We start from the raw sequence: 16,690 nt of genomic DNA, 5'->3' as shown, positions 1-16,690 counted from the left end.
TGCTTCTAGGTTTTTCAAAGGCAAGTGCTGCATAGGTAAGGAGATGTCATGGTCTTCTTCCATCGATGTAGGAAGATAGCAGATATGATTGACTGAAAAAGCAGACCTACCCACTGCAAGCATGGCTTTCGCCCAGTCGCACATTATGGCAGCTAGAAGGCATCACCATAGTAGACTCATAATTGAAGTGGATGAGTACAGCTCCAACCCCACACAGGCTTTCACGTTCTACAACATTAACCAGGGACGTTTCCAGCCCCCACATGTGCAAATGTAAGTATTACAGTTTTGTTACTGCTCCAGCACAGCCTTCTGAATTGTTACTGCCTTGTTGATGCGGTATTTGATGGACCAGTCAAAAAGAATGCAAAGAACACTGCATTGCTGCCTTTCTAATAATAATTAGTATAGTGATACAAAATCAGGCCATTTGGAAAGTGGCCACTACTTTGTTAAAGGGTGGGTGAAAGGTCATTCCACTAGCATAACTTTAATGCATAATAGTATTAAAAAAAGAAATAAACAACAAGCAGTGGTAATGAAATGAGAGATTGTACAAGGCTGATACTTTCTGCAATCTAAATAGTTATTTGTTTGCATTTTGCACTTGCTTATTGGTGTAAATAGCTGTTGAAATACCAAGCCCATATCTGTACAACAGATATTGTTTGGTTAGTTATACTACAGCTGCATACAAAGAAAAAATGACATCAATAAGTAAAATGGTGTGGGCACCCATCCGACAACTTACTTTCATACCAACGTGCTGAAGATGCCAAGTGCTTAAAGAGTAATTAAAATAATGTGTTTGTTTCTGACTTCTTATATAATGACAGCATCAGTAAAATTAACTGCTCTAAATGATTTACTTGTAATGTAAAGTGAAGAATTATAATTACAAAATGAAACCTGCCATAAAGTTTAAAGCCAGAAGGAAGAGCAAAACAGTAAAGCTATTACAAATAAATTAAGTATAAAATTCTACAGTAAAATATTTTTATAGGGAATAAAAATGTCTGCACCATTTTATTGTGTTTATTAAAGAGGAAAGCAGCCTTATCTTCAGATGAGAAGACTGGTTTTCATTTTTTTTTAAAGGAAACTTGTTTTTTTTTTTCTTTAACAACACTGAATAAATAATCACCCCATTCACATTTTTGGTATTTAAAATGAATTGATACTTTCCAAACATAGAACATGATTTCTGCATTTGAAAAAAGTCAGCAATTATGAGTGGTTGAATGGTGTGTGACTGTTTAGTGAATGCTTATGTACATTCTTTGGCATAAATTAGATACTGTGTTAAAAAAATCTGGAGACTAACATACACCAGGATGGTGAGCAAACAATCATTTTTTGGGGGCAGTATATTAGCTTATAGTCTGTGTTTGGGGCTTTTAGGTACTATTGAAATGCAAACAGTAAAATGAGTAGTGTGTTAGCACTGGGAAACATCTTTTGTTTATAGAGCTGGCAAATGGTAGCAAAAGTACAAACAAACAAATGTCGGTTCAGAAATACTTCGATAAATGAAAAAAACAAATGCAGGTTGCTTTATTTGTCAAAGCTTAGCCATTCTTTGTGCATATTCAGACAGTTCCTGGGCACTCATGAGTTTGTTCACCAGTCCTAAAAGCTGAGTGTTTTTCACTGGGCTGAAAATAAGTTACTAGTATCTACTTTGTACTCAACAATATGCTGCTTAAATTTCTAACCGGGAACAAATCATATTACCAGAGGGCTTAGAAAATCAACTGCATGATGGAAGTTCAGAACCTAAGCAAGTAGTTGAAAATAAGCTATCCTTAGAAAATTGTTCTTCAGAAGAATTTAGTAATCTCTTACAAATGATTAATACCATTGAAAAAGCTTGTGCAAATAGAAAAACAGGCTAAATCAATTGAAACATCTACCACAATCTGACCTGCTTGTTTCTTGGTACAGAAATTGTAAAGAATGTTTCTGAATGGCAAAAGATTGCTTTTGCCTCCTGTGACTGAATAGAACAGTGACAAAGAAGGGAAAAGTATATACAAAAAGTATAACAAAAGCACCTTTTATTCACATAATTATGGGTGAAATCTTAGCCCTGCTTTAGTCGATGCAAGTTTTGTCATTAACTTCAGAGACGTGAGGGCTTTGCTCTGTGTGTGTGGATAGCTCAAAATAACTACATTGGTGATGTTACAGGCAATCACAGACTTCAGACCTGTTCACATCTGAGCTTGTGTAAACTACTTGAACTGCAGTTATTTTTTGTGCTCTTCTTCTGAATTCAATCCTAGAGCTCTTTCTTGGTCCTCAGTGCAGTTCTATATTGTGTTTAACTTTTTAGCATCCATAACATACTAACAGCACTTTCCTCGTCCTGTTGTAGCCCACCATTCCCATGCTTGTGAGATGACTGGGTTGCCAGTGATGAGAAGGGTGGTAAATACTGACATCGTTTTCATGTCCGTCAGTTGTTCCTAGAAAGTTCCTGTCATGTTTCTTTGGGAAACTTTACTAAAGTCTAATGTAAAAACTAACCTTAATTACTGCTTTTTCTCTGAGGTTTTAACTTTGTTTTTCAATTTCTCTGCAAGTTTACCTATTGTTTTAAAGAAAAACAAAAACATTTGCACAGAAGTAATCAGATCTTCCTTCTGCTCATGCTGCAAGCAGTGCATTGGGTGTTGGTATGACAGCTGCTGTGTCAATGTGTTACCCAAGAACGTGGGGATCGAGCCTTCAGAAATGATTTCCAATGCAACTTAGATGCATTTGTGAAACTTGACGTATGTTTTTACCTATATATGTGTGTGCATATAACTTCAACATGAAAATCTGCATCTCATGGTTTTTTTTATCAATACCTCTTACCCATGAATATTCTCTGGCCCACTGCACAGACTCTGAAAGTTAAGCATACTTCAGCAACAGGAAAATGCTGTCCATACCTCCCCCCCTCCCCATCCAAACTATAAGAAAAAGCATCTGTACTAGGTGCTGTGTGGGTTGCCGTGGTAAGTCGCTTGTTTTTCCATTCAGCTCCAGAGAAGCAACAAGGGAAATGCATCCCTGACACCCAACTTGTGGCTGTGCTGTACTTTGAAAGATTTCAGAGGGAGAAGCAGCAACTGCTTTAAAGATTGCCCTACAGTGAAAAGTCAATAAGTGGTCTCTTAAATCAGTCCGTATCCCTGGTTCGTGCCAGGGTAGTATGCATAATTTGAGCCAGGCTTAGTGGTATGACCTGTAGCTCACTTTGCCAAGTGCTGGGCAGGGACAGCAATAATCAGAAGTTTGTTTACTGAGCCAATGTTTAATCTTTTTAGCTTCAGTGGCTGTAACTGTAGCCAGGGTCAGCTCCCCTTCTTTCTTCTCCAGTTGTCCCAATTCATTTTGATGAGGAACTCTGTGAACTAAATGCAGCACCCTTCACATAGCTTGTACCTTAAGACAACCCTCACTCACTCGTTTGAAACCCACCATTCTCCATCCTTTGGTACCATCCATGGTACCTCTGCTCACCAACCATGGAGCTCCCTCTGTGCCATCTCTCATACCTGCAAAAACAGAGGCATTCTTAACATGCAGTTCCATTGTTTGAGGTTGGGACCTGCCATACCTACTCTACCATCTAATTCTTTTGTCATCTTCCCTTCTCCTTGTGACTGTGACCCTCTCACAGCATACATACTCCCTCAGCCACGCACATAGTGTTTGCAGTTGCTGTGTCTCAGGGTCCAAACATTCCCCTCTTTTTCAGCTGAGTTTCACAGTTTCCACTGTGTGCATACTTCCATGTACGACCAGCACATACGTAGTGTTCTTTGGGTATGATCATGTGGGTATGAACAAATCTACTGTGTTCATTTGGTCTGATCTGATCACAGCTAATTTTACATGTTACCTCACATTTGGGTATTTTCTTCTCAGAAAATGTCACTTTAGAGAGAATGCTATAAGGTACTCCTAATGGTTTCTCTAGTGTCCCTGTAAAGGAAAAAAAAACACCTCATGAATAGCTGATGCTTAGTATAATGGCTTAATTAAAACAAACAAACAACAACAAAAAAAACACTCCTTCATCCTAAAAGGTGTAGGAAAGATGGGTACAAAATAATTTATTCATACCCTAGTTTTGTAGTTGCGTTGTAGAAAATGCTAAGAACTTTTTTTTTTTTTTTAAATACATAACATGATTTGAATGTTTTAGATTTTATTCACTTGTCTAGTGAAGTTTTCAGGAACACCTCAGTTTACCTGGCTATAAATTTACTAGAATTATTCTTTGACTTAATGAAAAGACCATGTGATTAAAGATGATTATCTTACGTCTTTCAAGTAATACAGTTTCTATTGAAAACTACCTGAGTCAGTAGACCTACTGACTCAGGAGTAGTATTATTAATAAAAGATCTCCTAACTTTTTTTGAGAGTTTATTTATATAACAGTAAGATCCTGAATTGAAGCACAAGCAGCAAGGCATGTATTATATACTGCAACAATAAACAAAGCAAAACTAATTTTGTTTCTCCTTTCAAAATAGATGTTTTAAAAGTAAAATAATTCGTAACATTTCTGTATACCTCTCTGGTTTCTAGTGACATAAATATGACTCTAGCATGTCTGGATTTTTGATTTTATTTCACCAGAATTCCCTAATTGGAATAGCAGATATGGTTTAGCTGCATGTAGATACATTTGCTTCTATATATTGTAACCAAATATAGATTGAGGGTATAAAATTGAATGAGTTGAAAATAAGTATGACTGATATTGCAGAGAGGTGTTCTCTGCTTTTCTTTCCTAAATCATAAGTAAGTCTCATATAATTGGGTCAGATCTTTTCTTTTCCTCAGCTTAGAATAGCGAAATTGGGCTTTGAACAATGGAGCCTCACCCCTCACAGCATCTGATTTCATTTAGTATAATTAAACCCAGAAAGTTGCCACATTTGTCCTGACAATAGTCAGGCTTGAACGTACATTTACAGTTGTTGTCAGGAGAGTTCTTATCTTGCTTTGCATTACCACACTGAAACGTATCTCCAAAACGTGTTAATTAAATTTGTTGGAATAATATAACTTGCAGAAAAAAAGTTATAATTAAAGAAATGCATTTAAATATATTTACGTATCTAAAATAAATCTTTTCCCTGTGTACCATGTAATCATATTTAAACAATGAAACAGGATAGCACTGTTCCTTTGAAACTGGTAACGCCTTTGATTTATTTGTATTTGTTTCAGAGTTGCTGCCATAGTTCAATCTCTTTTCCTTAATCTCTTTAAATTAATACAGCTACCCAACAAATACTGAAAATGTTGTGATGTGAACATCAAGAATTTTTACACCTCCCATTAGTGATAGGTTTGTTTTAATAAATCCCTTCCATCAGACATATCGAGAAGACTGTAATCTTTTGTAAAGGTAAAAATTGGTATTAGAATTGCAAAGTAGACACTAGGAAGTTTGTAAGTACTTTATAACCTTGTTATGATGCATTTCCTGCAGGGTTGATCCAGTGCCCCATGATGCTCCCAAACCTCCGGGATATACTCGATTTGTCTGTATTTCTGATACTCACTCGAGAACTGATCCCATCCAAATGCCATATGGAGATGTGTTAATACATGCTGGTGATTTTACTGAGCTGGGACTTCCTAGTGAAGTAAAAAAATTCAACGAGTGGCTAGGTAGGTATTGAATTCTGTGTGGATTTGAAAGTAAATTTGTTTACTGAATGTATGTGCCCCTTCTGCCTCCCAGTAAAAAACATTGTGCAGTCAGGAATGATGAATATTAATTTGTCTTTTAAATTTGAATGGCAATGAGAAGGAATCACATATTTCTTTTTTTTTTTAACAAGTATTTTTGCATTTTTCCAACTGAGCAAATAAGATTTGTGAGACTATTCATCTGTTCTGCCTTCACACTCTCAAGTGTACATTAAGCAACTTTGTGGTGTTAGCAACAATTTAAGTCAGTAGGCCTTTAATGATTTGCATAAAACCTCTTACATACATTGTTATGGCTTTGCTTCCCTGAAAAAAAAAAAAAAGAGAAAAAATGTTGTTGTGACTGAAAACATTTGTCTGTTTAACCCCAGAGGCTCGTAGTTTTTTTATCTGGGGCTCAGCTGCACCACAGCGATGAATTCCAAACAAAGCAAAACGTGTGCCTGTGGTTGCTGTCTTGGATGTAGCAGACCAGATGTAGATGCCTTCTGTAGGCAACTGTTGGCATTGGTAACTGAAATTCTGTTCCACTGGGCAAGAGAGTGGTGATTTACATGTGCTTCTGCAGTGTTTTATATATGCTAAAAAAAAATGTCAGTAAAAACTGGAAAGCATACACTGTATCCAGACAAAAACCCGGATCCGTATTGTTATCAAAAACAGGATGAGAGGAAATGAAGGACTTGGGAAGAGTAAGGACAGAGTTTAAGGGTAATGGATTAAAATCCATTTTTATATTGGTTTTCTTTCCTTTAGTTTATGCATTTTGCATTTTCCCTTTTTTTTTTTTTTTTTTTGCTTCCTGTTACAGCATTCCACACTAGAAAGGCACAAAGCTGACAGACACATGTAGGCTGAAATGGGGTATAAAAAAAGGCAGTACTTCACAATTTAAGCAAATATTTACCAGCAAATAATTATTAGTTAAGACTGATATTTAATTCAGCTTGGAAACCCAATAATATGCCCAACATGGAGCAATTGCATTGTTCTGTTGCACTCAGTTAGGGGCAGCCTGCGGGGGTAGCACACTCTGCTATTGTGCCCTCTACTCTGTCCCTAAATAGAGCAGGTCTGCTGTACAACAGAAAGCAAATAATCCTATTTTGTAGGTCTCTACCATGTATTATACTGAAAATAGCATAGAAAGATAATACAAACTGTATGGTTATCCATTCTAAATAATATCAATTTTATTTATCTGCTAGTGTGGGAAGAAGAGTGCTTTGGGACATTGCTAGCAAGCGAAGATGGGGCTACGCACATTACTCACTGAACAGTTTTTGTCTCCCTAGTTCTCCGTCTGCCACCCTGCTGGTCACAGCTGTACAATGTTCTGAAGAAGTCCTTAAACTGAGATCCTCTCAGTTTGGTCAAGAGATTTCCCAAGGCATTTCTGTGATGGTCTCTTCATCATTTTTATTCCAAAAGAAGGCCTAATTCTCTTGACTTTTCAAGGCATCCTTCCAATTTCATGGTAGCATGCAGTTTGGGAAAAGGTGATCTGTGCGGTTTGGGATATATTTTTGCAAGAACATCTCTGAGATATCTGAGCTTAAGAAGCAAGAGATCTTTCTAGCTCGTTAGCAAAAATTGAAAAAAATGGAAAATTTAACTCAATTTTTGAATTCTGAAAAATGCAATGGAAGAATAGTTCGGAGTCACTAAACAGGCTTCATTCAGCTAGCATTTAAAGCTTTGTTTCAGTTCAAAAGTGTAAGCTTTTTTTTCAATTATGCTCAATAACATTTTAAAATGAAAACTTGTAGCTATTAAATGAACAATTTATGAATTCACCAATACTTTCAATGTTTGCAAAAATCTGTAGTAAGTGGTAGAATGGTTAAAAGTGTTCTCTTTAAGAAGAATTTTCAAAATTTTTGCAGGTTACCCATTTTGCTGTGAAAGGTGCTAGTCCCTGACAGTTTGGATTTTTCTAGATAGCTGTTTCCAGTATTTGCCATGATTTTCTAATTATAACTCCCACAGCCTATCCAACCTCCTCCTCCTTCCTTGCGTGAGCATTTTACTAGTTTGTTGAGAAAGTAATTGAGAGACTGGCCAGGACTTTTACTTTCAGCCTCCTTCTTATCTGTTGCCACCAAATTTACTTGTATTCTCCTTCATCCCATACTGCAGGGCTAGCTTTCCCACATAGTTATTTTGTTCTGTTTCACATATATGTCTTCTGCCATCAGTGAGCTATAGCTTTGTTTATGCCTTGGAATAAAGAGGAGAATATTTCTATGCCTTCCCTCAGCTTCCTTTTAGGCACTAGATGCATGTCCTACTTCTTCTATTAGACCATATCTTTATGTGTAGCATTTATTCCTCCCTTTCGGCTTTCTGTTCTAGCATATACCCTTGGGTCTCTGCCACTCTGGTCTATCAGCGTACTTCATCTTATCAGGAGGCCCTTCAGCAAGTTCAGATTTTATCTTTCTGCTTTACATAAAATGTCTGTTGCTGTCTGATGCGAAGTATATTTTACATTAACATCATTAACTTCCGTGAACCTTATGGTTATATCGAGCGCATGCTCAAGTGTTATGCTAATAGAGGCACGTTGGCTTGCTGAGTCATACCCTAAAATATGTTCTCTGTTTTTTAGGGTAACTGTATGTGGGTACTCAGGAAGGCCAGATGATATTTCTCTGTAGCCCAGCATTGTCTTTGGCTGCCTTGTTTGCCCCTTAGTCACCTACTTTTATACCTTTTATTCTCTCACTTCTACAGCCCTCCACTGCATTTCATTTCATTTCAGTTCATTCTTCTCAGTAATCAGTTGTTTTCTTCCCCTTTTCTTTTTCTGAAGCCTTCTCCCCACCTTTCCAGGGAAGGATTTGAGGTTTTACCAGGGCTAGGTTGATGCCCAGCTGTAAGGAGGAGATAAAGGGCTGGTGGTAACTGGATGTGGATATTTTCTCAGCTTTAGATAGATGGTCCAAAGACTTCCTGAGCCACAATGTTACTGTGTTTATAATAAACATTTACAGATTTTTCTTCTCTGAGTTTTTTAACTGCTTTTTGAATCTGGGCAAATTTTTAATGCAGACATAATCTTGTGGCAGAGAGTTCGACAATGTAATGCGGATTGTGTGAAGAAGTCTGTATATTTTTAATTTGTCATCCACTAGTTTCATTTGGTATTTCCTAATACTGGAAGACGCAAGTGAACAATTCCATTCTTCATTCTGCTCCAGAACTTACAGGCTTTTCCCATATCTACCCTTCAGATATTTTTCAGGCTGAAGGCTGTTTAGAAGTCCTTAAATGCCTTTGATCATCTGTGTCTTTCTTTGTACATCTTCTTGTTCTTTATCGTTTTAAAAGGTGGAGAGACTAGGGCTGCACATGTACTGATTTATGCCCTGTCATAATGAAATTTCCTGTTTTGTTCTCTTTTCCTTTCTAATGTTGTGGATTATTGTTTTCATTTTTGACAGTGACTGAACAATGAGATGGCTTTTTCATAAAATTGCCTGTTGTAACTCTGTAAACTTTTTATTTTTGAATGGCAGTATCTATTTCATAATCAATCACTGTGTATCTACAATTGGGCTACTTACTCCAGTACTTACTGTTCTGCTGGAATTTATGTTCAGCTTCATCTGTTCTCTTATTGTCCAGTCATGAAGTACCATGATATACTTTTGCAAGTCGGGTTTCCATTTTGCTACTCTTATTCAGGGTAGCTTAGTAAAAGAAGGAGAAAGGGTATGAATAGTCAGTTTACAGAGTTTACCAATGGTACTAACATGGTCATTTCCTTCCCCTCTTTTTCCTGAATTGACCTTTCTGCTGTTTTTATATTTCTCCTTTTCCTTTCACTATATAGCTTATTTTCTGAATGTACTTTCCTTCCAGATTTGTAAATCCAGTTATTGGGAATCAGAAAAAATGAAGTAAAAAGCATGTGTTATGGTAGGCCTGGATGGGAGGCCATGAGGGCAGCGAAACTTTCTAGTGATGTTATAAGGATGGGTTGTTTGAAGTTTTGAACATATCCTAGTTTTCCAGTATGTCCAGGAGATTTTAATAGCATCACTTTAAACAGCTGAAAATAATTCAAATGGATTGTTTTTAAATACACACTAGTACGTAATCAACGCTAGATAAGGTAGGATATATCATGCTTGCTATGCACTGTAGCTAACTTTGTGCTCATATTTGTCATTATTTTTGTTTTTGTTTCTTATTCTCAACCTGCATATAAATCAAATGTGCTGTAGGACAAGTACAAAGACAAACGTCCTGCTCTAGTGTACTCATCAAACAATGAGTCCAAAACCGTCTCTGTTTTGTTTGTCCCATACTGTTGGCACTGGAAATTGCCAGCTTGGCTCAGTTGCTCTTGTAATTCTGTTTGCTCAAGACTGTAATATTCCAAATTTTTTATGCTCTAGGACCCACTGTCACTTTGAGATTGTGGGTAACTTTCCTGGAAATTTAACTAAATAGCTGGTGTGTGATATACGCTCCAACACATACTTTTGTATTCTCTCTGAGAATTATCTTCTGTGTATGGATTGAAAAGATTACTTAAACTAACACATTTTATAATATTTGTTGTTTCAGTGTGTTTGCTTGAGATTTTTCAATGTCAAATATACTCTTCTTATTTGAAATTCAAGTTCAAGCTAAACTTGAAGAAAAAAAAAAGGTAGCTTTGCATTGTAGTGGAAAACAGTAATTAGTTCTTCAGACTATTTTCCTGAAAATATTAATCTTACTTGAGTATCATACATACACATGCACAAATTTGATTAAATTTTTTGACATGCACTTCAGGAATTGACCTGGGCAGATTCAGCTCAAAAGATAACATTTTTCTCTCAAACTGAAAAAATGTTTTTATATTGAAAATGCCTGCCCAGCTTTAGTAACTAGCACTAGTAGAATCACCTGCTTCTAGTATTACACAGGAGAACAAAATCAGCTAATTTTAGTCAATAAGCATCATCCCTATTTTTAAGTTCTTGATGAAGAGTAAAAGATATTCAAAAAAGTCCAAAACACTAGACTTAGTTTTACTTTTGCTGTTGTGATAAATCTCGTGAAATAGTGGTAGTTATTTATCTTCCTCTCTTAACGGGTATTTTATATTTTTAGGTTCAATAATACATTTGAAACAGATTAAAATTGTGTTGAAGAAGAAAAAATATCAGCTTCAGAGCAGCAAAAGAAATTAGAATTTATAAATTGTAGTCATGCCATTTTGACCATCGGTAATTACACTATTTTTATGTTAATGCAGAAACCCCTTGAAAGGAGTATTTAAGCACTAATTATCTATTTACAAAAGAATGGCTTTGGAAATGCAGTGAAAAACATTGAGCTGTGTAGGGATTTAGAACAGATGTCATTTTTAAAAGACTGGGCACACTAAAAAAAGTGTTGGTTTTTATTGCATTTCTTAAAAGTGTGATGGCTCAGATCCGTTTGTACATCTAAGGCTCAGACAGTACGGTACAGAAAAGCAGAAAAGTGCACTGCAACACACTCTTCCATTATTGCTCCAGTTCTGGGGATTTCACGTATTTTGAAGACTTCTGAGCATTAAACTGGCTGCCAGGAGTCTCAAGAAATATTTAAGCTGCATGCCTGTACTGGGAAGACGAGCCAGAGCAACTGCTTTCCAGATACGCTTCCCATGCTAGTGATGAGAAGCTGTAGGAGCTCTGGGAGTGGTAGTTGCTAAAGGACTTTTCCTTCATTCCGTTGTTCCAAATACATTTATGCCTTTTTTTTTTTCTTCACTTTGTACTTACATTGAGGTTGCTGCTTTCCACTGATAAAGCAGAATGTAGCCAGCCTGCAAGATTCTGAGCCTCTGGGATGGCTCATGTAAAAATGGCTTGTGGTTTTCATAAATATTGAGATGTCTGAACTCTCCAGTTTAAGCAAGTGAGTAAATTTATCCAGCCTTATTCTGGACTAGCAGACAAGTGTAGCTTTAGGACAGTGAGACCCAGAAGTGCACAGAACAGCCAGGGAAGTGAAAGGTCTGGAGTATAATTCTGCAAACTCTGATTGCCTCTGGCTGAGATATTTGAAGGAGCCTGAGGAAGACAGGCAACCAAATTCTATTTAGTCCTCTTCAGATTTGACAGCCTCTCATCGTTCCCCCTTGTAAAATTGTGAGAACGATGCTTGATCCACCTACCACATGAATGTGTTGGAGGATTAATGATTCTCAGCACAGCACTTTGAACACCTATTACCAAGCACTGTCCGCAAACATGAAACATCATTATTAGTGCTGTGCACCTCATACAGTGACACAACACACAGTTCTTTGTAGTCTTCCCTTGCAGAATGTGACAATTGGGAGATACTGAAAGCACCTCTGTGGGATCTGAAGATCTGAACAGGAATCTGTATCAGGGTGTAGAGAGATCCATGTAGGAAGTCTAAAGTATTTTTGTTATTTTTTAACATAGTTCTCTATTTCCTTTGCTTTCGCTGTTCCCAGGTACATGTTGTAAACCAAAACTAGAAGGGCAAAAAAACCCGTTGTAGAAATTTATCTCCTCAGAAAGGTTTATTATTTAATACTATAACTTTTCAGAAAATAGCAGAAAAAATATTTATGAAAATGAACCCCATGGTTTATGTGGTTGGGGATTCTCAAACCATCAATTGCCATAATCCAAGGGGGCATATCAAAGGAAGGTTCAGCTGAGGCAAACCTTGCAGTTGTGCAATTTTTTCGACATCTGTTACTGACCACTAGTGGATGGAAGATACAGAGCTACATAATCTTGTGATGAGACTCACTGCAGCTACTCTCATGGTGTAATTTGCAGTATTCATGGGGTTGGTTCTGTGTAATTGCTAGGTTATTAAATAAACTAGGCTAAAAGAAAGCCATATTCCCTTTAGAAGTAATTTTGGCCAATTATTATGCGTGTTTATATAAAACACAGTATATCAAAGAATTTAAGTTGGACTATTAGCTGTTTGTTTGTTTATTTTTTTTTTACCTTTATCTACTTAGTTAAAGAAATCCTGGTTTGCAAATGTGAGCAATATTATATGTGTTTGTTGTTTTAGTGTTTGATACAATTACTGGCTTTTACAATGCAAGAGTGTCTTGATCTTGCAAGTTGTAGATGATTTAGGAAGGAGTGTTCATTTACAATATTATTCCAGATTACACACCATACAATAAGTATGTTAATGTGAATTTCCAGACGTCAGCCCCAGTGTTTAAACACAGAACTGTCAAAGAGATGCTAAAAAAAAACAATCTGAGACAGTTACGCAGTCTTTTTACTATATCACTCACTGCTGTATTCTAAAAGGTTGAAATGAGAGGGAGAAAGCATTAAGTGGGCACTTACATGTTTGTCACTGCTTTTAATGAATACTAAAAATTCTGCTCAGTACAATACTGGGAGAGAAGCAAAGCACATCTGCTTGTACAAGTTGGCATTTATCTCTGTGAGCTGTAAGTTGATAAGAATTGTAAGCTGCAAAAGAGGTCACTGTTTGGTAAAGATGCCTAACTTCTTAGTACAACAGGAGTCTGGAGTATAAACATCATGCATTTGCTTTTGAATTATTTGCAGTCTTTATCTAATTTAAGAAGGAGAAGGCTTGCTGATAGAATGGGATGAACCTTTAAGCACACAGAAATCTACTTTGAATGAACTCTCATGCAGAGAAATAGCAAACTAAGACACGTCGCTCAGTGCTTTGCATTATGCAGTTTGTAGTTCAAGTGACAGTCCCCCAGCATTTCAACTTATGTTGTAAAAATTATGTTCACCATGAAAAGGACCTGCTGTAGTTTAGAAGTTAAGAATTGCTGTAATAATTTTCTAACTGGTGTATAAAACCACAAAAAATTAGATGTTCAGTTGATTTTCTTAATTGGTAATCTACAGTAATGAGAGGAATAAACAAAGATGTTACTAGCTAAACAAATATATATATGTATTCTCATATACATTATATTACCAGAGCTATTATCAGATTCTTATATTAACCAAACAAAGGCTAAGAATCTGTCTGAGGAGTGCTTGCCACAACTGACAAAAGCCCTATATATATAGTTAAGAAGTTATTAAGGTGATAACATCTTTTGGCTATATATGTAAGTTAAGTCTGATACCCCAGGCTTTTCTATAGTAAAATAATCTCAAAGAATACAAAATTACATCGATTTAGGAGGTTTGGGGCAGATTTTTGTATGTGTGATGAGCTGTTCTGGAAGCAGAATCACTGCTGCCTAACTTCTTAGATTTTGTCTTGCAGACCTTCTATGGGATCGTAGGTATATCCTAAGAGTTGTCATCCCTTTGAAGCCTCTTGTTCAGACTGGACGTTAGTCTTACTAGGCTCTTACTTTTGGGAAACTCAAAGGAACATAATTATCTTTGAGGCCTCTACTACTTTGCCTATTGTAGTAAATGACTTTTGAATCTGTTGGGCATTTTCAGAAGGATATTGAAAGACGAGGGTACAGAAGTGTAAGACATCATGCTTCTATACCATTACAAGTTTTGTATTGGTAAAAGGGTAAGAAAAAGATACCCTTTTCTAAAACTGCTGAATTAAGTGCAAGAGAATGTGTCTCTGGCATTTTTCTGCATACAATTGAAGATTGCAAAAACAAAAGGAGAGGGAAAAATGAGGCAAAAGATACGAAGAACTATGTAGCAGAGAAGGAAAAGGAAGGAAAAAAAACCTCTTAACCCATGTTAAGATAATGGCTGGAAGAATAAATTGTTGTTTGGAGCCCCATTCCAAACTGGCGGAAGGCAAATGCTGGATGTGTCCTGAAAGAGAAAGCCCTGAAGCCCGGGACTGAATTGGAGCCAGTGTGTTTCTGACAGAATTTTGATGTGCAAACATTTTTGTTGATTCCAATTCCAAATAGGATGAAGTGGCTAGAGGTTGATTATGGAGGAAAATATTTTTTTATTTCTTTCAAGTTAGGCTTTCCAGGAGAGGAAAAAAAATGAATTTTTCCTTAGAAGTGAAATTTTTATTCACCCTAAAATATTTTTAAATGACATTTTGTTTCATTTTGTTTCCTTGGTAATGCCAGAATCATTACATGAATTTCCAAATATATCCCATTCCATCGAAGTGGTATTTTAATGATTTTAGTATGGAAGGCTGTTCAGGTAAAATTTTCTAACCAGGTCTAGTTGTAGTTCATCACCAGGTTACAGGGTTATTTTAGCAGAAGCTTCTCAGATGTGAAGAACAGGGAGGTTCCTGGTCTTCAGCAAAAATTATTGTCGTGATTTGGCTAATCAAAATAAGAAATCAGGATAAAAACGTAGCTTTCTCCCAAATTCCCCAAATTCAAAACCTAACTTTTGTTGTTGGTGTTGTTTGTTTGAAAATACATCTTTGACTCCCATAGCATATGTTCTTGAATGTATTTCTTGGCACTCCTGAAGGGCAGATCTATTTCTTACATGTTTGCTGCCTTAATTTTACTGGGGAATTAATTTTGTTCTGGATATGTGCGCAGAATTCCTGTGACAGATAAATTTTCTTTAATATCTTTATATACGTAGAGCTTCTGTATTAAAACCGAGTTTGCTACCTGCCCACCAGGAAAGCCATGTGCTAGCATCAAATGTTAATTGGTTATCAGCCGGGTATTTAGTCCTACTCATCTGCTAAATGGATAGTACAAGAAACGTACACTGAAGTTAATGGAACATACTCTCTAGTCGTGTTAAATAGCTTGTCTACCATAGATTTGTTCCGTTAGAATCACAACACAAAATGAGTATTTAATTCGTTTCAGCATTACAGGCTCTTTAAAATTCTTTTTCATTTTCCAGTGTGGACTTGGAGACACAAAAGATAGAGGGGACCTGTGGAGCTCTTCAAGTCCATCCTCCTGTTCGAAACAGCTCTAGTTACAGTAGGCTGCTCAGAGCCTTGTCCAGTTTAATTTTGAACATCTCCAAGGATGGAGATTTCACAGCTGCTCTGGGTACCTGTTCTACTATTTGACCATCCGCATAGTATTTTTTTTTCCTTAAATTGAGTTAAGGAACTGTATTTAAGGAAAACAACTTAGTAGTTTTGTTGAATGAGGTTACTCCATCCTAGGTGCAGGTCTTTGCATTCACTTTTGATAAAGTTTGATGTTTCTGTCAGCCCATTTTTCCAGCTTTTGGGTATTCCTTAGTATAGCAAGACCTGCCTTTTGCTTTGTTGGCAGATCCATGCCCCTAATTTTGTGTTGTCTGCAAACATGCTGAAAGCGCACTCCATCTGATCATCCAGGCTATTAGTAAAGATGGAGAACAGCATTGGTCCCAGAATAGTTGGCTGAGGATAACTTTAGTGACTGACTGCCAGCTGGACTTTGTACCATGGATTCTGGCCCTTTGAACCCAGTGATCCAGGCAGTATTCAACCCACCTTATCATCCATCCATATCTCACCAATTTAGCTATAAGGATGCTATGAGAGAGTGTCAAAGGTTTTGCTGAAGTCACAGTGAAAAAAATCCAGTGCTCTCCCTGATGGAGCCGATCGTGTCCTCTGAGAAAGCAATTGTGTTAGTCAGGCATGATTTGCCTGTGTTAAATCAATGATGTATATTCCCGCTAACCTTAATGTGCTTAGAAAATGACATTGTGGGTGATTTGTTCAATAATTTTCCCAGACCTGATGTGAGGCCTGCTGGCTGGTAATTCCCCAGATTCCTCTTCTTGCCCTTCTTGAGGATGGGTGGGACATCTGCCTTTTTTTAGACATTGGAAACTTCTGTGATACCCCTGATTTTTCAAAGATGATAGACAGCCTGTGTCCATCTATTGAAACACTCCAGCTGCAAGCTATCCCCCTATGTCTCCATAGCCTCAGAGATGTCACAGCTCTCCACTGTGTGTGGAATTCTCCTTCCTCCTGGTAGTTCTCTGCTGTGTGTCTGCATATAGGTACCTGAGAAGAACCACAGTCAGGCTGCTTTCACAAGGGC

General features: G+C 37.0%; 1 protein-coding gene across 5 annotated transcripts in view; it reads left to right on the top strand.

Annotated features, from left to right (window-relative positions):
• MPPED1 (metallophosphoesterase domain containing 1) overlaps positions 1-16,690 on the top strand; it is a 65,730-nt gene that overhangs the window by 14,635 nt on the left and 34,405 nt on the right. For all 5 annotated transcript variants that reach the window (XM_080562803.1, XM_080562800.1, XM_080562804.1 and 2 more), the window contains exons 2-3: positions 10-273; positions 5,504-5,689. In XM_080562803.1, coding sequence (XP_080418929.1) covers positions 122-273; positions 5,504-5,689 — 338 coding nt within the window. In that variant the 5' untranslated portion in view covers positions 10-121. The remainder of the gene's footprint in view (positions 1-9; positions 274-5,503; positions 5,690-16,690) is intronic.

Source organism: Anser brachyrhynchus (assembly GCF_964034855.1).
Source record: "Anser brachyrhynchus genome assembly, chromosome: 1".
Classification (NCBI taxonomy): Eukaryota; Metazoa; Chordata; class Aves; order Anseriformes; family Anatidae; genus Anser; species Anser brachyrhynchus.
Note: the sequence above shows the minus strand (reverse complement) of the source record. Positions and strands in the feature narration are given on the sequence as shown.